Consider the following 20118-nt stretch of genomic DNA (forward strand, 5'->3'; position numbering starts at 1 on the left):
ATGGGAGAAGATGATCCCTGGAGATTTAGTAGACCTAGGAGTAAGGAGTTTTCGTTTTTCTCCTATGTACATAAAGTATTTTCACGAATAGATTTTTTTGTTTTAGGAAGGGCACTGATCCCAAAGGTGACGGGGACGGAGTACACGGCTATAGCCATCTCGGATCATGCTCCACACTGGGTGGACCTGGAGATAGGGGAAGAAAAACAACAGCTTCCACCCTGGAGAATGGACATGGGATTATTGGCAGATGAGGGGGGGTGTTTAAGGGTGAGGGAGTGTATTGAAAGGTACTTGGAACTTAATGATAATGGGGAGGTACAGGTGGGAGTGGTCTGGGAGGCACTGAAGGCAGTGGTTAGAGGAGAGCTGATATCTATCAGGGCACATAAAGGAAAGCAGGAGGGTAGGGAAAGGGAGCGGTTGTTGAAAGAACTTCTGAGGGTGGACAGACAATACGCGGAGGCACCGGAGGAGGGACTGTACAGGGAAAGGCAAAGGCTACATGTAGAATTTGACTTGTTGACTACAGGTAATGCAGAGGCACAATGGAGGAAGGCACAGGGGGGACAGTACGAATATGGGGAGAAGGCGAGTAGGTTGTTGGCCCACCAACTGAGGAAAAGGGGAGCAGCGAGGGAGATAGGGGGGGTGAGAGATGAGGAGGGAGAGATGGAGCGGGGAGCGGAGAGAGTGAATGGAGTGTTCAAGGCATTTTATATGAAGCGCAGCCCCTGGACGGGAAGGAGAGAATGATGTGCTTTCTGGATCAGCTGGAATTTCCTAAGGTGGAGGAGCAGGAGAGGGACTGGGAGCACAGATTGAGACGGAGGAAGTAGTGAAAGGGATTGGAAGCATGAAGGCGGGGAAGGCCCCGGGACCAGACGGATTCCCAGTTGAATTCTATAAGAAATATTTGGACTTGCTGGCCCCGCTACTGATGAGAACCTTTAATGAGGCGAGGGAAAGGGGGCAGCTGCCCCCGACTATGTCAGAGGCAACGATATCACTCCTCCTAAAGAAGGAAAAAGACCCGCTGCAATGCGGGTCATACAGGCCCATTTCCCTCCTGAATGTGGATGCTAAGATTCTGGCCAAGTTAATGGCAATGAGGATAGAGGATTGTGTCCCGGGGGTGGTCCATGAGGACCAAACTGGGTTTGTGAAGGGGAGACAGCTGAATACGAATATACGGAGGCTGTTAGGGGTAATGATGATGCCCCACCAGAGGGGGAAGCGGAGATAGTGGTGGCGATGGATGCAGAGAAAGCATTTGATAGAGTGGAGTGGGATTATTTGTGGGAGGTGCTGAGGAGATTTGGCTTTGGGGATGGGTATATCAGGCGAGTACAGTTGCTGTATAGGGCCCCGATGGCGTGCGTGGTCACGAATGGACGGGGGTCTGACTATTTTCGGCTCCATAGAGGGACGAGGCAGGGATGTCCTCTGTCCCCGTTATTGTTTGCATTGGCGATTGAACCCCTGGCCATAGCACTGAGGGGTTCCAGGAAGTGGGAGTACTTGGGGGGGGGGGGGGGGGGGGGGGAAAGAGAATAACACCGGGTATCTCTGTATGCGGATGATTTGTTGCTATATGTGGCGGACCCGGCGGAGGGGATGCCAGAGATAATGCGGATACTTGGGGAGTTTGAGGATTTTTCGGGGTATAAACTGAACATGGGGAAAAGTGAGTTATTTGTGGTGCATCCAGGGGAGCAGAGCAGAGAGATAGCGGATTTACCGTTGAGGTAGGTAACAAGGGACCTCCGGTACCTGGGGATCCAGATAGCCAAGAATTGGGGTACATTACATAGGTTAAATTTAACACGGTTGGTGGAACAGATGGAGGAGGATTTCAAGAGATGGGACATGGTGTCCCTGTCATTGGCAGGTAGGGTGCAGGCGGTTAAAATGGTGGTCCTCCTGAGATTCCTTTTTGTGTTCCAGTGCCTCCCGGTGGTGATCACGAAGGCTTTTTTCAAAAGAATTGAGAAGAGTATTATGAGTTTTGTGTGGGCTGGGAAGACCCCGAGAGTGAGGCGGGGATTCTTGCAGCGTAGTAGGGACAGGGGGGGGCTGGCACTACCGAGCCTCAGTGAGTACTACTGGGCCGCCAATGTTTCAATGGTGTGTAAGTGGATGGGAGAAGGGGAGGGAGTGGCGTGGAAGAGATTGGAGAGGGCGTCCTGCAGGGGGACTAGCCTGCAAGCAATGGTGACGGCGCCGTTGCCGTTCTCACCGAAGAAATACACCACAAGCCCGGTGGTGGTGGCTACATTGAAAATTTGGGGGCAGTGGAGACGGCATAGGGGAGGGACGGGAGCTTCGGTGCGGTCCCCGATAAGAAACAATCATAGGTTCGTTCCGGGGAGAATGGATGGGGGATTTGGAGCATGGCAAAGAGCTGGGGTAGTACAACTATGAGATCTATTTGTAGATGGGACGTTTGAGAGTCTGGGAGCGTTGACGGAGAAATATGGGTTGCCCCAAGGGAATGCATTTCGGTATATGCAATTGAGGGCTTTTGCGAGGCAACAGGTGAGGGAATTCCCGCAGCTCCCGACGCAGGAAGTACAGGATAGAGTGATCTCAGAGACATGGGTGGGGGACGGTAAGGTGGCGGACATATACAGGGAGATGAGGGACGAGGGGGAGATCATGGTAGAGGAGCTGAAAGGGAAATGGGAAGAAGAACTGGGGGAGGAGATTGAGGAGGGGCTGTGGGCTGATGCCCTACGTAGGGTAAACTCATCGTCCTCGTGTGCCAGGCTAAGCCTGATACAATTTAAGGTGTTACACAGGGCGCATATGACTGGAGCACGGCTCAGTAAATTTTTGGGGATAGAGGATAGGTGTGCAAGATGCTCGAGAGGCCCAGCGAATCACACCCACATGTTCTGGTCATGCCCGGCACTACAGGGGTTCTGGGTGGGGGTGGCAAAGGTGCTTTCGAAGGTGGTGGGGGTCCGGGTCGAACCAAACTGGGGGTTGGCTATATTTGGGGTTGCAGAAGAGCCGTGAGTGCAGGAGGCGAGAGAGGCTGATGTGTTGGCCTTTGCGTCCCTTGTAGCCCGGCGCAGGATATTGTTAATGTGGAAGGAAGCCAAACCCCCGGGTGTGGAGACCTGGATAAACAATATGGCAGGGTTTATAAAGTTAGAACGGATTACGTTTGTGTTAAGGGGTTCGGCTCAGGGGTTCGCCAGGCGGTGGCAACCGTTCGTCGACTACCTCACAGAAAAATAGAGGGAATGGAAAAGAAGTAGACAACAGCAGCAACCGAGGGGGGGGGGGGTGGAATCGGACAGACTCTCAGGGATGTTATTGTATATGTATTTTGTATATGTAATTGTATATTGGATTGTATTTTTGGAGTATTTATTTTGGACAAGGCAGTTGCCATTTAGTTTTGTTTTTTGTTTTTGTTTATATATTACTTATTTATTTGTTTAAAACTGGCCATGGTTATTTATATTGCTTTATTGTTGTGTAAAAGAAACACTACGTATGGTTATGTTTGGCCAAAAAACTTAAATAAAATATATATATATTTTTTAAATATGTTACGTCGTACACCAGGGGCTCGTATCTTGTATAGTAATCTTTGATGTGGTACTTTGTCAAATGCCTTTTGGAAATCCAAGTACACCTCATCGGCCGGTTCCCCATTATCCACCTTGAATGTTGCTGCAGGGATAGCAAGACCCAGATTCCAGGAGCAGGAGGGCAGGGACAAAAAGCTGCCGGTCTCCAAACTGGGAATAACCTATGGTGGGGTGGAGGGAGGTAGGGTGGAGACCCAACCCCTCCCCACCCCCAGCTCCAGCTCCATTGACATTCCACACCGCGCACAGAGTGAGAAAGGAGAGAAAAAGAGACACCGCGTGGAACGGAAAGCAAGCAAAAGGTTGAGCTGAATTTCAGGAGTGCTGTGGTGAGACACAAAAGCTGTGTTACTCAGCCTTGTTTGGATGATTGTGCAATCTAATTCCAATGTATGTAGTATTTCTATTAGAGTCAATGATTTTATTTTCCAAGTTATTCCAGCTGGGAATGTACAGTGCTGCATATGTACGGTACAATACATCATCTTGTACATTAGTTATTCCAGGCATGAAATGTCCAAAAGGAATCAAACTCCGGCTTTAACACCAATTCCTAAGGAACCCATGATTCAGTTGTTTCATTTAACGTTGCAATTTTCAGGAACAACCACAACTTAGTGAGTAGGAACTTACTGTATCTTTAACATTTGGCTACAATAATCTTCCCCTTCATCTCAGTCATTAATGTAGATTGTAAAGCTCCAGAACGGATTCCTGCGTTACCCATTTGCTGACCTGAATACGACCCACTTATCGGGACACTGTTTCCGGTTAGTTAGTTGATCGCCTATACACACTAATATATCACCCCAACACACTAATATATCACCCCAACACACTAATATATCACCCCAACACACTAATATATCACCCCAACACACTAATATATCCCCCAAAACAATGAGCTCTTATGCAGTCACCTTTTATCAAATGCCTTTTGGAAATCCAAATACACTACCTCTACTGATTCCCCACATCAACTTATTACATGAAAGAACAAATTTGTCAAATTCTATTTCTCTCTCAAAACCAGGACTCTTGTTTGATTGTATATTGATTTTCTAAATGTCCTGCTACTACCTCCTTAATAATGGATTCCAGCATTTTCTCAATGATAGATGTTAGGCTAACTTGGGTTTGCTGTGATGTCTCACATTGTCCTCATGGATAAACATAGCCTGTGAGCATTTTGGCAGGCAGATGTATAAATTGATGCTTAAGTGATGTGCCAAAGATGTGCTGCAGCGGTACCCATGTTGCTGTACCCAGTAACAATCTGCAGGACAGGGCGAGGGGCTTATTGGGCACATACACAAATCGAGAAAAAGTACTTCTGCTTGCTTCTTGCTAGCTTTCCAACATTTTAAACCTCCAAGCAAAAAGGGAGTTTATCTATTACTGTAGATCACCAAATTGCAGCAGTGAACACAGACAGGCATCAGAATTGTATTCTGGAGCCAGCAACCCGGTCTCTGGGTGTGAAAGACAAACAACAACAGAGATGCAAACAGAAAGGAATGTGTGTTTTACCGTTCCCAGCATGCATTGGGATTCCTGGATGGCACCATAGCAACCAAGAAAACCGACAATCATCATCACAGCTCCAACACCAATCAGAATGTAGACTCCTGTGAGGAGAGAAAGGGCAGAGATTAACATAGTACTCAATAGGAGAGGCAAGTACAGAAACACTACTTTATTCAGCTCACTGCTATGCCTGCTCACCCAATGTTCTTATCCCTCTTCCTTTCTTACGTTTGTAACTGGGTGTGGCTACTTTTACTGTAATTTTGGAATATTGATCCATAACAGGCACTGCTGGATATGTGGCAGGTGGGGACAGGATTGAGTCCACTACTAATGGCTTCATGGTTGGCTATCTGCTAACACTCACTGCGTCGATTAGGGAAGAGTGGCAAGTGGGCAAGATACGAGAAGTTAACCTCAGGGACAGACTTATCAGTGAAGAGATGGGGATGGGATGATCAAGGAGAATGCGGGGAGGTGGGGTAGTGAAGAGTGCAGAGGTGCAAGAATGAACCACAACTAGAACAAAGGGAGGCCTGGAATAAGCAAACTATTCTGGTGACAGCACAGTCCCCACGCACATCATTGAGCTCCAGAAATATCTGCACCATGACAACAGCAAACGCAGTAATCCCTTTTTCTTTAAAAAAAAACTATTTCAATAATTGTCACATTTGCAACTATTTTAAATATTTCAAATGCTATATTTGGGTGGATCTATTACAGAGCAAGAAATAGATGACTGCCAACAGTTATAGGTGCATCTGCCTAATTCTGTTCACAAGAATAGATACTAAACCGTGCACATGCTTTGAGGTAAATGAAAGCACCCAGAGGCCAGGGGGCTTTAAATCGTCGACACTGGAGAGCATTCTGATGCTGCTCGGCACTTTTAGTAAAGAGGCAAGCATGAGTGGAATCCATTCTGCACTAATCATTCCAATAAATGGCAGGCTCCATTTCTGATGGTATTTTACTGCGACAGTGTTGGGACTGATAAGATTGACACAGGAGAATATGCAATTTATCCCCTTACTGTCTGAATAACAGGAACCCAATGTTACCGTGGCATATTTTTTCTTAAAATATTTTTATTCAAGGCATTTTCATATATACAACCAAAGTCAGAATAACTACCAAACAAATCAATAAGCAGTCCCCACTCCCTCCCCCTGCTCCCAACTCGTCCTCACATCCCGCCTTCCCCATTTTAACCCCCCCACCCCCCTTGCTGACCTCGCAAACCTCTTTAAAGAAATCCAAAAATGGCTCCCACCTCCAGGGGAATGCCGACCCCCCTCAAAACGAACTGTACCTTCTCCAGCCTCAGGAATTAATAATAATAATAATAATAATAATAATAGCTTGTCAGAAGTAGGCTTCAATGAAGTTACTGTGAAAAGCCCCTATTCCACCCGGTCGCTCACCCACACCAACTTTTGGCGGCTCAAGAGTCCCACCTACCCTCAAATAAAGACCCAGCCCCCCAACCATGTCTTCCTCCTGGCAACCCCCCCCCCCACCCTCCATCTCACTTCCGTTAGCTAGCTCGCCCAGCTTGCATGGTGACCCCCATCCAAGGCCTCCAACCGTCCTTCCTCCCTCCAGTTCCCCTTTCCCCGCCCCCAATCAACCCAACCATCCAACTCTAAAGAGTAACAAAAGGCACACTCACCAATCGTTGCTTCCCCCCTGAAAACTTGCCCCGGAAAACCCACCAGCAAAGCACACAAAACTCCTCCAAGTTCAATGTCCTCACACTCCTCCCAGTCCACTATTTCCCATATCAGAATTCCACCTCTGGCCTGTCAAAATAAAGCTCGCGCTTCTGGAAAGTCACCCACAGGCGGGCTGGGTACAATATCCCAAACTTCACCCCCTTTTTAAAGAGGGCAGCCTTCCCCAAGGTCCTGGTGCACCGCAGCTCATTCCCTTCCCAGGTACATTTCCTGGTCTGTTTCGCCCATCGAAGGATCTTCTTCTTGACCAGAGAGGTGCATTCGCACCACCATCGCCCTGGGCGACTCGCCTGCGTGTGGCCCATTCCTCAGCGCCCTGTGCGCTTGGTCCATCTCCAGAGGCCGATCAAAGGTCCCCATCAATTTCCCAAAAGACGTGCCGTTAGGTTGAACAGGTTTAATTGGACATTCTGAATTCTCTCCGTGGCCCTGAACAGGTGCCAGAATGTGGAGACTAGGGCATTTACACAGTAACTTCATTGCAGTGTTAATGTAAGCCGACTTGTGACAATAAGGACTATTATTATTAAGAACACCTGCTCCTTTTCAATGGGAATTTTGATGGCCAGTTGAACCCACAGGGCAGGCAGACAGGTCTTTAAAGCAATCAGCTCGATGGACAATATCGCCAACAATTTAACTCTGCAATATCAGCCTCTCTTGATCCTTGGACCTCCTGACCAAAAGACAAACATGACACCAAATATACCAGGCTTTCAATACAAATCTACATCCAAATACCAGCAAGAAACTAAATGCGGAGAGTGAAACAGCAAAATAAAAACATGCGGCATAGAAAAAGTGTCACAGTTAACGGGAGCTGAAGGGGGCAGTCACTGAACCCTATCACACCACCTCTGGCTATGACCAGAATACAATATGCATCTGTTTGATGTGGCGTGCATTCTATAAACCCTTTGTACTGAGATGTAGTACTACTGACTCACAAAGACATTATCAGGACACAACCAACACCATGCTGCCCCCGTGCCAGGACTTGAATAAAAGCCTCTTTTAGATTAATTTGTGTTTCAAAATTTGTTTTCTTGCTGTGATGCACTACCAATCACTAGGCTGGTACAAGGACAGTGGTTTACAAGGCACTGTGAACCAGCTGCTTGGTGGGCAGGCAGGCAGGCCGGTGGTACTGGGGAAGACCAGCCAGCTGAGACTAAACAGCTCGGGCCTGATGCACTGAAGGATAATAAGCACCACCCAGAACATTAACTTCTTCCTCAACTTCTAAGATGGCAATGAACCTTACTGTGCATTTCTTAAGGACTCCCCAAGCCACACCATCCTGACCTCATACCACTGTATCCCTACCTCTAGCAGGTCTGTCATGCCAATGGGGCAGGACATACCCAGGGATGGTGATACAAATTAGGACTAGGGCACTTGGCCCCTCAAGCCTGCTCCGCCATTCAATGAGACCATGACTGATCGGATTGTAACTTCAACCCCACATCCTTGCCTACCCTCCATCTTTCACCCCCTTGTAAATCAAGAGTCCATTAGCTCTGCCTTTAAAATATTCAAACACTCTGGTTCCACCACCGAGGAAGAGTATTCCAAAATACGCTTAATCGTCAGAAAGAAAATTCTCATCTAGGTCTTAAATGAGAAACCCCTTATTTTGAAACAGTGGTCCCTAGTTCCAGATTCTCTCCCAAGAGGAAAAAACCTCTCCATTTTCACCCCATCAAGATGACTCAGCATCTTGTAGGTTTCCATTAAGTCACCTCTTCTAAACTCCAGCAGATACTAGCCTATCCTGTCCAACCTTCCCTCATAAAACAACCTACCCACTTCAGGTATTAGTCTGGTGAACCTTTTCTGAACTGTTTCCAGCATTTCCTTAAATAAGGAGATCAATGCTGTACAGTACTCCAGATGTGGTCTCACCAATGCCCTAAACAACTGAAGCATAGCCTCCCTACTTTTGTAATCAATTCCCCTCACTGTAAACAATAACATTCTATTAGCTTTCCCAATTTTATGTGGCACATGCATGCTAGCCTTGTGATTCATGCACAAGGCCACCGAGAACCCTCTACCCCTCAAGAGCTCCGCAATCTCTCATCATTTAGATAATATGTTGCTTTTTTATTCTTTGTCAATTCCTTCCCATATTATACTCCATTTTCCAGGTATTTGTCCACTTCCTGAACCTATTAATATCCCTTTGTAGCCCACTTATGTCTTCTTCACAACTTTCTTTCCTACTTTAGTGTCAATGGCAAATTTAGCAACCGTACCTTCAGACCCTTCATCCAGGTAATTTATATCAATTGTAAAAGGTTGAGGTCCCAGCACTGATCCCTGTGGCACATCAGTTGCCAGCCAGAAAAGTAATAATTTGTGCCCACCCTCTGTTTCCTGTGAGCTAGCCAATCTTTTGACCATGCCAATGTGGTACCCACTAAACCATGAGCTTTCATTTTCTGCAATAAGCTTTGATGTGGCACCTTATCAAATGCCTTCTGGAAATCAGTAGATGCACCAGTTCCCCTTCATCCACAGCACATGAGACTCCTTCAAAGAATTCAAAGAAATTAGTTAAACATGATTTCCCTTCCACAAAACCCTGGTGTCAGCCCCATTATCTTGAATTTAAAAAAAAAAAAAAATTATTTATAAAGTGCTCTGCTATAACATTTTTAATAATAGCTTCTAACATTTTCCTTTTGATGTTGTAGGAGTCTGGACGATTGGCTGTAGGGTGTGATTTTGTACGCCTATGCCGGGCTGTTGATGTGAGAGAGCTCTCCCAATTTTGGCACACGTCTTGCAGGGTCCACTGGGCAAGATCTGCCATTTCCATATCCAACACCTCTGTGGATGCGAGGGCGATCTGCTCAGTTTTATCCCAGGTCAACTTTTCGGTCGATACAACAGAGTGGCTTGGTCAGCCATTTTAGAGGACAGTTAAGTATCAACCCACTGCTGTGGGTCTGGAGTCACATGTTGGCCAGACCAGATTAGGATGGCAGCTTTCCTTCACCACAGGGCATTAGTGAAGCAGATGGGTTTTTATAACAATATAATTGCTTCATGATCATTACTGGTGCAGGAGGCGGCCATTTGGCCCATTCAGTCAGCCCCAACCCTCCGAAAGAGCACACTCCACTGCAAGATGAGCTTTTCGTTTCAGCATTATTAATTAATTGAATTTAAATTTCCCCAGTTGCTGTGGTGTCTATGGAACTTTAGTTCAGGCATCTGGATTACTCGGCCAATCACAATAGCACTATTCTACTGTTCCCCCAAGACATTTCTAAACTCTCTCATCCCTACCCAGTCCAGACCGTGACCTGTTTGTGGCTGTAGACAAAGGAATGTTCCCCAATGGCACTTGGATCAGTGGAGCTGAATGTGGAAAAGATTGCAGTAATGGGTTGGATGTGTGGAGTGGTGTCTCTCAATCATGTTTCAGCTTCATGCAAAATATTTCAAATTCCAGTTCAAGAAAGAAGTCGAGGCCCAAAATCGGATGGCTCACAGGGGATTTCCTATTGTTAATGCTGTTAAAACAGAAGAGAATCCAGTGTACACGGAAATATGGACTTACAAAAAGTTCCCCTTCTAGAGCATACTGAAGTGAAAACTGCAGTTTGCACATTATTTCCACTGCCCAGAATCAAGTGGGGCCCAGTGTACCTCACATTCAGTCCCTACCTCTTCAGAGGGGCCCAGTATACCCAAGATGCTGTCCGCATCCCACTCTGCCCTCATCCCTTACTGTCACTGCCAAAAACATTCTATGGTGTGGACTCACTGTGGTCACACCCAAGGAAGGAGGAGTGCTCCGAAAGCTAGTGATCTGAAACAAACCTGTTGGGACTTTAACCTGGTGTTGTAAGACTTCTTACTAAAAAAATTCTAGGTGTACCCAAACAGAGTTTCCGAATGGATTGAGGGGTTATAGCATTCATAAAAATATATTATCGGTAAGTGACAGATGACAAGTATGAAACACTAGTGCTTAATGCAGGATGCCAAGCTGCAAATTCTACTAAATTATGGTCAACCTAACTCCATTTACATACCCACTATTCAAATCCCTTAAAACCCTTGACAACGGAAAGTGATCCACAGCCATAGCTTTTTGAGCAGTGAATTCTAGATTTCCTCCAGCCTTGGAATGAATTTCACTAACAGCCTAGATCCAAGACTGTGCCCCTCTTCTGCAGTTAACTGCCAAGAGACTTTTACTAGTCTGCTCAAAACACAGGACTCTTGGCTCAAAACCATTCAAAACATTCCTGGGCCAGAGTTGATGAGGACAGTGTCTGGATTTTGTTCTTTAGAAATATTATCAAGAGATATCCCATATTATCAGTAAAGAATCGGAGATGTCCACTGACCTCTGCAGCTTCCTGATCGCAAACAACTCCATCCAGAAAGTGCAGGGATAGAGAAACCGGGAAAAACAGAAATGCTCAGCAAGTCGGACAGGACTTGTGGTGAGAAAGAGGAGTTAATGTTTTAGGTTGGGCCCTTCGGCAGAATTGGGGTCAACACTGGAAACATCAACACGCCTTCTCACTCCACAAACGTGCCGAATCTCTTCAGCATTTTATGCTTTCATTCTATCCTGTGCATCATCTCGGACTTGTCTGCCCTGGTTTCAAATTTCCTGTATTGGAGGTAAACAGGGGCTGTTTAGCACAGGGCTAAATCGCTGGCTTTGAAAGCAGACCAAGGCAGGCCAGCAGCACGGTTCGATTCCCGTACCAGCCTCCCCGAACAGACGCCGGAATGTGGCGACTAGGGACTTTTCACAGTAACTTCATTTGAAGCCTACTTGTGACAATAAGCGGATTTTCATTTGATTATTGTGGTTCCCGAATAATTTTCCACATAAGAACTCCGGAAGTGGAGGCATTTCCTCCTCACTATGGTTCCGATCCACATGCCAATGCTGACACTTTCTGCACCTGATTACAAGAGAGTCAATGCCAGTAAAATGGGGCCAACCGGTGGGGAGTAAAGTGGATTAGATCAACAGCCCCAAGTTTCAATTTAAATGTTTATTCACCCGGACTCTTCACACCGACTACCTCAGCCTGCCCCCAACCGAGAGGTACTTTCCCCTCACTCTGCAGCCAGAAGCAGAAATACACAGACTTCCTGTGCCTCAGAGCAAATCCCAGCCCTCCAACAAAAGTGTATTTAAACTGGATATAAACACTGAACTTCCTGACATTTGGGATGGTAGTTGTTTTGCTTTAATTCTTCCACATGTATTTCTCAACGGTGACACGAAGGCTCCCGGAAATTGCAGGGAACGTTTCATAGCAAGCAGTCTTTTAAATTTGCTGTCCGACCGTGGGTAACAATGCCGGCAAGGTCATGTGCACTGGCCATTCCTCCTCGGAGGTGCTAATGCTGGGGCCTCTTGAATAGCAATTGTTTGTGCAAATGAGGGGCTTGTTCAGCCATTTTAGAAAGCATAATAAGTCAAAGTTTGATGCTGGTTTCATGCATATGAATAAGCACACAGAAGGACAGCTTTTCCCACTAGTCTGCCAGCTTTTATGTTCACTTTTCTGGTGTTAGCCCACAAATGATAAGATTCAGACTCAACCCCTGAGCTGCAAGGCCAGTATCTCAGCCAGCAAACCACTGAAATGAAGTGACAAGTGAGTGTAATGAGGAGCAGACAGCAAATGCTATAGGAATCATTTGGCTTCGCGAAGCCATCCTTACTCGACATATTTTTTCTCAAATACATTGTGACAAGAATTGCCAAAGGAGTTCACAGGCACGCAGTTCCACTGCTGCATGACACAGACCATACACCCTGTCAGTCAGTTTCTGAAGACATCGGGATGGCTTCTCACTAAACCAGGCAGTGTTTGGCACCAACCCCCATCCAGCACCAGGCCCAGAAGACCCATTCCACAGCAAGATTACAGAAATCCTGGAAGGCTACAACTATTTACCACACTGCAGGTCACATCCTCACTCTACCAACACCATCCCCAATCCTTCACAAGGTCACATCCTCACTCTACCAACACCATCCCCAATCCTTCACAAGGTCACATCCTCACTCTACCAACACCATCCCCAATCCTTCACCAGGTCGCATCCTCACTCTACCAACACCATCCCCAATCCTTCACAAGGTCACATCCTCACTCTACCAACACCATCCCCAATCCATCACCAGGTCACATCCTCACTCTACTGTTATGGGCCAGGGTTTAAAGAACCCCAAAATGTACCATGGAGTTCACCTGACCCACAACTTTTAATAGATTGTGGTATGGGGAGCACACGGCCCACTCTACAGGTGGGGTAGAACAGAAATGGGAAAGTATTTTTTAGAACAAATTAATGTTTATTCTAGGAGCTCAAGTTAACCTTTTTAAAACAGAGCGAACATCTTAGCAACCATCAATTTAAATACAACCCCCAAAGAATACAACACTAAGTAACCCTTAATAACTTCCCAAACAACATCCAGAAGACAAAAGAAACACCTTTTAACAGAAACACATTAGGTTTACATTCACTACTGAGAAAAATTATAATTCTGAATTCACCAAATGATCAAGAGATAGTCTTTTCATGGCAGAGAGATCAACAGTACACCTGCTTGGTCTGGCTTCAGCTTCAACCCAGAAAACGAAACTAAAACACATCCTGCAGCAAACAGCGTAAAACAAAAGTAAAAAGCTGACAGACAGCCCAGCTCCACCCACATGACTGCAGTAATAAACACCATTTCTTAAAGGTACTCTCACTACAGATACTTATATACACACCCATTTATAAACACCCATGTCTTAAAGTTACTCTCACATGACACTACCAACACCACCCCCATTCTTCACCAGGTCACATCCTTACTCTACCAACACCATCCCCATTCTTCACCAGGTCGCATCCTCACTACCAACACCATCCTTCACCAGGTCGCATCCTCACTCCACCAATATCCTCCCCAATCCTTCACCAGATCACATCCTTCACCAGGTCACATCCTCACTCAGTAACCAACATCATCCCCAATTCTTCACCAGGTCGCATCCTCACTCTACCAACACCATCCCCATTCTTCACCAGGTCGCATCCTCACTCTACCAACACCATCCCCATTCTTCACCAGGTCGCATCCTCACTCTACCAACACCATCCCCATTCTTCACCAGGTCGCATCCTCACTCTACCAACACCAGGTCGCATCCTCACACATCCTTCGCCAGGTCACATCCTTCGCCAGGTCACATCCTTCGCCAGGTCACATCCTTCGCCAGGTCACATCCTACACCATCCCCATTCTTCACCAGCTCGCATCCTCACTCAACCAACATCCCAATCCTTCACCAGGTCACATCCTCACTCAACCAACACCATCCCCATTCTTCACTCTACCAACACCATCCCCATTCTTCACCAGGTCGCATCCTCACTCCACCAATATCCTCCCCAATTCTTCACCAGATCACATCCTTCACCAGGTCACATCCTCACTCGGTAACCAACATCATCCCCAATCCTTCACCAGGTCACATCCTCACTCCACCAATATCCTCCCCAATTCTTCACCAGGTCACATCCTCACTCTACCAACATCATCCCCAATCCTTCCCAACGTTCATTTAAACCCGACAATAATGCCATTATTATGTGTTGTCACACAGCCAAATCTACACAGTGCCAAACAGGACAGTGTGAGTAAACTCAGGTCAAATGGCTCAGATGTTTTTTCCTTGCCTTCATTATCCCTTTTCCTTCCCTCGCTTCACCTTTCTGTGGATAAGCTCTCAATCAATATCGACTGTAAGCCCACAGCTACATTCCACACCTTACCCACACCAACTCTACAAGGACTCCTTCATTCTCACTATCTCCATCTCTGACGATATCACCACCCCAATGTTTTAGACTTGTCTACCTTTCTTGACAGGGTCTGAGACTGTTCCCATTAAATTTCCTGCACTTTTACCCTCACCCCTTCCCCACCCTCTCAGAACCGCAATAGTTACCCCTTGTTCTCAGCTTCTACCCCACCAGCCTCCATATTCAATTGTCCTCAGTCACCTCCAGCATGATGTCACCACAACCCTCTAGTTTCAGCATTCTGAAAGGACCAGCTCGCTCCATGGCACCCTGAGCCACTCTTCAATCAAACCCAACAATTCTTCTTCCCCCCCCCCCCCCGCCGCCAATCTTGCCAAGCAAGCACAGGAGATGGTGCATCTTCCCTTTCACCAGCTCCCTTCCCACTATCCAGGGCCCCAGATGAAACAAGTTTGACTTGCACTTCTGCACTAACTTGCCATCATGCTCTTTTATATATTGGCAACACCAACTCAGATCGGATGGCCACTTTTCAGAACACTTCCATTCAGCTCTGAAGTGTGACCGAGTTTGCTGTTAAACCAGTATTATCCAGATTTACTGCATAATCACCTCAAAAGAGTCGTACTACCAGGTGACAATTCTGTAGCGAATGCATCTCACCCTAGTGCTGTTCAACTCAAAATAATCTCCACAGATACTAGTTTGGAACAAAATGTGTAGGTTTACTGCTGGCTGCTTACCTGGATGCACCCCCCCGCATAGTTTACCCGCGATGGGAATCCAAGAGGCAGCACTAACTCGTACCTCCCCATCGCAGACGTGGCACACCAATACTGTTAAACTAGAGTCAGATTCTGTTTCCTCACATCTCTCTCCTCTGGTACTACTGATCATTTCCTTTTTTTAAAAAAAATATATTTATTAAAGTTTTTTAACACAATTTTTCTCCCTTACAAACAATAACCCCCCCCCCCCCTCGTAACAAAAAAAAAACAAACGAGAAATCGCGCAGAGCAAGATATATACATGGCAAAATGATATATTTACACAGCTTTGTACACTGGCCCTCACCCATACGTGCCAGTTTCCCCAACCCTTCATGTTATCTCTTGCTCCCCCCCCCCCCCCCCCAAGGTTGCTGCTGCTGCTGACAGACCTTGGTCTAACGCTCCGCAAGATAGTCTAGGAACGGTTGCCACCGCCTGTAGAACCCCTGCGCAGACCCTCTCAAGGCGAACTTAATCCTCTCCAACTTTATGAACCCAGCTATGTCATTTATCCAGGCCTCCAGGCTGAGGGGCTTCGCCTCCTTCCACATCAGCAAGATCCTTCGCCGGGCTGCTAGGGACGCAAAGGCCAGAATGCCGGCCTCTTTCGCCTCCTGCACTCCCGGTTCGTCCACTACTCCAAATATTGCTAGCCCCCAGCTTGGCTTGACCCGGACTTTCACCACCTGAAATATTGCTCCCGCCATTCCTCTCCAGAACCCCTCCAGTGCCGGGCATGACGAAAACATATGGACATGGTTCACCGGGCTCCCTGAGCACCTTCCACATCTGTCCTCTACCCCAAAGAACCTACTCAACCTCGCCCCCGTCAAGTGCGCTCTGTGAACCACCCTAAATTGTATCAGGCTGAGCCTGGCACACAAGGAGGAGGAATTGACCCTAAGGCGTCAGCCCACAGACCTTCCTCAATCTCCTCCCCCAGCTCCTCCTCCCATTTACCCTTCATACTGATCATTTCCAACAGCTGGTTGTAGGGAATAGAGGAGAATGCAGGCCATATTATAATAACCTTTTAGTGTCACAAGAAGGCTGACATTAACACTGCAATTCTCCCCTTCAAGGTGCTTTCGGCAGAGATTCCTCCCCTTCAAGATGCATTCAGCTGAGATTATGTCCATTTATTTCTCCCACATTCGCCACATCGTACAATTGCTCCAGCATCACAGCCAACATTCCTCTCTCCCTCCCCCCCCCCCCCTCCCCCCCCCAAACATCCATAAGCTACGGTCATAGAAATAAATATGTCTCTCCTCTTTCCCACTTACACCTCCTCGCCCCTGCTTTTGTTGAATACCCTCATGTTCCTTCCTTTCTCTCCTGCTCATTTTCCAATATAATTCCAGCTGAGGGGGAAGGTAGGGTTAGGGAGCCCCAGATGAAGGGGCACATTTGCCTCATTCTCCTGGTGAGTGGATATGCAAGCAGGAATGTACAGGTCTGTTCTGCAGCCTTCTCATTCTGTTGAGGCCACTCCGACATCCCTCCAGCTGCTGGGATCTGCAGGTCTGCAGCTGTTTAGCACAGGGCTAAATCGCTGACTTTGAAAGCAGACCAGGCCAGCAGCACGGTTCAATTCCCGTACCATCCTCCCCGAACAGGCGCCGGAATGTGGCGACTAGGGGCTTTTCACAGTAACTTCATTTGAAGCCTACTTGTGACAATAAGCGATTTTCATTTCATTTCAACTGCACTACGCCATCAGTTTAAAAGAGCTTCACTTAAAATGGCCACCCACCCAGTTAACATGGAGAACGGGTTGCAAGAGAAGGAACAAGCCAGAGAAATCCCAGCGGGGGAGCCGGCTGGAAGAGCTCAGAACAAGGCTGGGCAGCTCGCCAGTTAAAACGATGAGTGGAAAAGCTGTGCATCCCAGCCAGCATTCCTGTCCAGCTGACAGTCCGGCTCGATTGGGAGATGCACTCTTGTTTGCACAACACATACAGGAGCACACCAGACACAAGTTACCATGGCGACCAGTCACAGGAAAAAGAAACGGTCGCAAGAGCATCACTAGGCAACATTTAACCCCCACACATAAAAGCAGTCGTGAAGAAGGGTTTCCCAGCCAGAAATAGCAGACACAGGCAATTCAGCCTTCAGTCCAGCCTGACTGTTAATGCAGTAAAATGTTTCCTCTGGATTCCCACCTGGTTAACAGTCCGACTGACTCCCGGGAGTGCTTTCCAGTACAATGCACTACAACATTTCTATACAGCGACTTGCATCATGCAAATATCACAGTCTCTATGATCCTTATGAGCCTCATTAATCCTGGTCACCCGCCTACATTATCCAGATCTGGTTCCTTGTCAAGTCTTCAACTAGTGCAGTGCTTTTCAACCTTTTTTTCCCTGAAACCAACTTTTGCCAACCGACTGACCTTTGGGACCCCATGTGGTGTTCGTTTACCCTTAATGCGAAAGAGGAGCCTCCTTGGTCCTCACAATTTTAATTGAATCAATTTACAGGAGGAGTGGGAAAAGTGCATATAAGGCGCAGACTTCAGCTGGTTCCTTTGTGCAGTCTTCATCTTTCTGAAAACAGAAAACCCAACCTCGCACATGCAGGTCATCGTGAAGGGCAATAGCAACAAAATTCTCGTTTTACTCAGCACTTGATACTCCTGGGAGATGCGACTCCAGAATGCGGACAACTTCATGGGCTTTTGGCATGTTTTTAATGTGGTATCACAGGTTAGATACAGCAGCGTCACCTTTTAATTTGGAGTCAGCTGCAAGTTAACAACGGACTCTGGGGTCTCAACCTCAAAAGGAATTTTTCACCCACCTCTTCGCCACTCATTTGCCAGTCGTTCTCTGTATACAACACACATGGGATTTGCATTGGCACAATTGATAAAAACATACCTCAAGAAATAATTTTAATCCTGCATTGTTCCAGAGTTAAGTTTCTGCTTTGTAGGCTGTTAACTAAAGGCCCTGGAGCTCTACACGGAGCTAACAGTGCTCTGTCTTACCCTGGGCTCTCCCAATCAGCTCTCTCCAACAGATTTGGTTGTGAGATTCGGCCCAGTAGGTACACTGCCTATTTGTGACTCTGATCGTCTCGTAGTCTTTTTCTTAAAAAGTATCTTCACAGTCCTCTTGCCAGCAGCTAGAAAATGGAAGCAGCTCTGCTCTGTGATTTGGCTCCAAAAGCACATATGTGGACGCCAAGTATACGTGACCTGCTCTTTGCTATCGCCTCTGGTCAGAACACTGCACACAACCTCATTTATTTTCATTTAAAGGCAGCAGCAGCCACCATTCTCAATTTAAAAGCCGGTTGGGTGCTTCTCATGTGATTGGGACCCGCGCAGGAAAACCGATCGCTCCACGACCCTCCTGACATCCACCTGCAAGCCACCCGCAGGTCGCGACCCGCACTTTGAAAAACCTTGGTCTAGTGGATTAATTTTAAAGTACAATCACCGCTGTTGTAGAGGTGGCAGCAGTGGCTAATCTATAGGCACCAATAACAGCAAAGCAGCTAAATCGCCTGGTTGGAGGAAGGCCATTCAGAACACGAGACTTTCCGGCTTCCTTCCCAATAAACATCCCAGGGGCTCTGCAAACAACCACACAAAAAGGCAGCCCAGGATCTTGATTTGAGATAAAATCTGAATGATAACACCTCAGACAATGCAGCACTCCTTCAGTGTCAGCCCAAGTTCAAGAGTGGGACTTCAGCCTACACTTTCCAACTAAGAGTATCACTAACTGAGCCAAGTTACACTATAACCCCATTTCCCCACCTTCCGCCGACAGCACAGCAAAAAAAAATTTTTTAATCCTAAATTCAAAATGTAGTGGTTAAATAATTAGGTGGAGTTACCTGGTCTCAGGTAGGGCAGCTGGGACACTAGAATTGGCCTCAGTGCCTCAATCAGGAAGGTGGAATTACTCAAGTCTCGCTTAATCTGCAACAGCACCATGAATGAGGATCATGAACATGTGAGATGCTCTTCATGGTGGAACCACTGATGAGCTCAAGTGTATTGCAAAGAATGGCCACTTGGTTGAATTGAAAGTTTGAAAGCTGCAGGAGATAGTGGAATTGCATGCAAGCAACAATCAGCGTCATCAGAAAGAGGGGTGGAGATAATATGAAGGCATTCACATGAAGCACATGTAGATTCTCGGCACAGTCAGCCTAGGAAAAGAAGCATGATGCCTATCTTTGACTTTCCCTTTATTAGTGCTTCAGTCATCCAATTCTTCCCAGATTCTGCTGGTTTGGACTTCCTGCTCTCTCTGCCTCCACCAAGACACTGACTAGGTGCAACCCTGTCTGCTGGTGGTGCCGTGGAGAGCACAGCTGTCATCCAAGCAGTTGATCAGGATTAGAGTCCCAGCCATTGATGTGAAAATTGTGGCTCAGTTTGGTGGCACTCTTCCCTCAGAGTCAGACAGTTACAGGTTCAAGTCCCACTCTACAGGACATGAGCAAAAGATTTAGGCTTACACACTAAAGTGTCATAAAAGATCCCATGGCACTATTTTGACGAAGAGGGGTGTTAAAAAAACAAAAGTGCTGGAAAGCCCCAGCACACATTGGCAGCATCTATGGAGAGAGAAACAGAGTTAATGTTTAGAGCTAAATGTGACCATTTAGGAGGACATGTGGCACTGGCCTAGTAAC

The 20118-nt window shown here is 46.8% G+C and overlaps 1 protein-coding gene across 1 annotated transcript in view; it reads right to left on the reverse strand.

Annotated features, from left to right (window-relative positions):
- LOC140431054 (CD81 antigen-like) overlaps nt 1-20118 on the reverse strand; it is a 111090-nt gene that overhangs the window by 22737 nt on the left and 68235 nt on the right. The window contains exon 3 of the mRNA XM_072518971.1: nt 5136-5233. Within this exon, the coding sequence (XP_072375072.1) occupies nt 5136-5233 (98 nt within the window). The remainder of the gene's footprint in view (nt 1-5135; nt 5234-20118) is intronic.

This window comes from Scyliorhinus torazame, chromosome 10 (assembly GCF_047496885.1).
Source record: "Scyliorhinus torazame isolate Kashiwa2021f chromosome 10, sScyTor2.1, whole genome shotgun sequence".
NCBI lineage: Eukaryota > Metazoa > Chordata > Chondrichthyes > Carcharhiniformes > Scyliorhinidae > Scyliorhinus > Scyliorhinus torazame.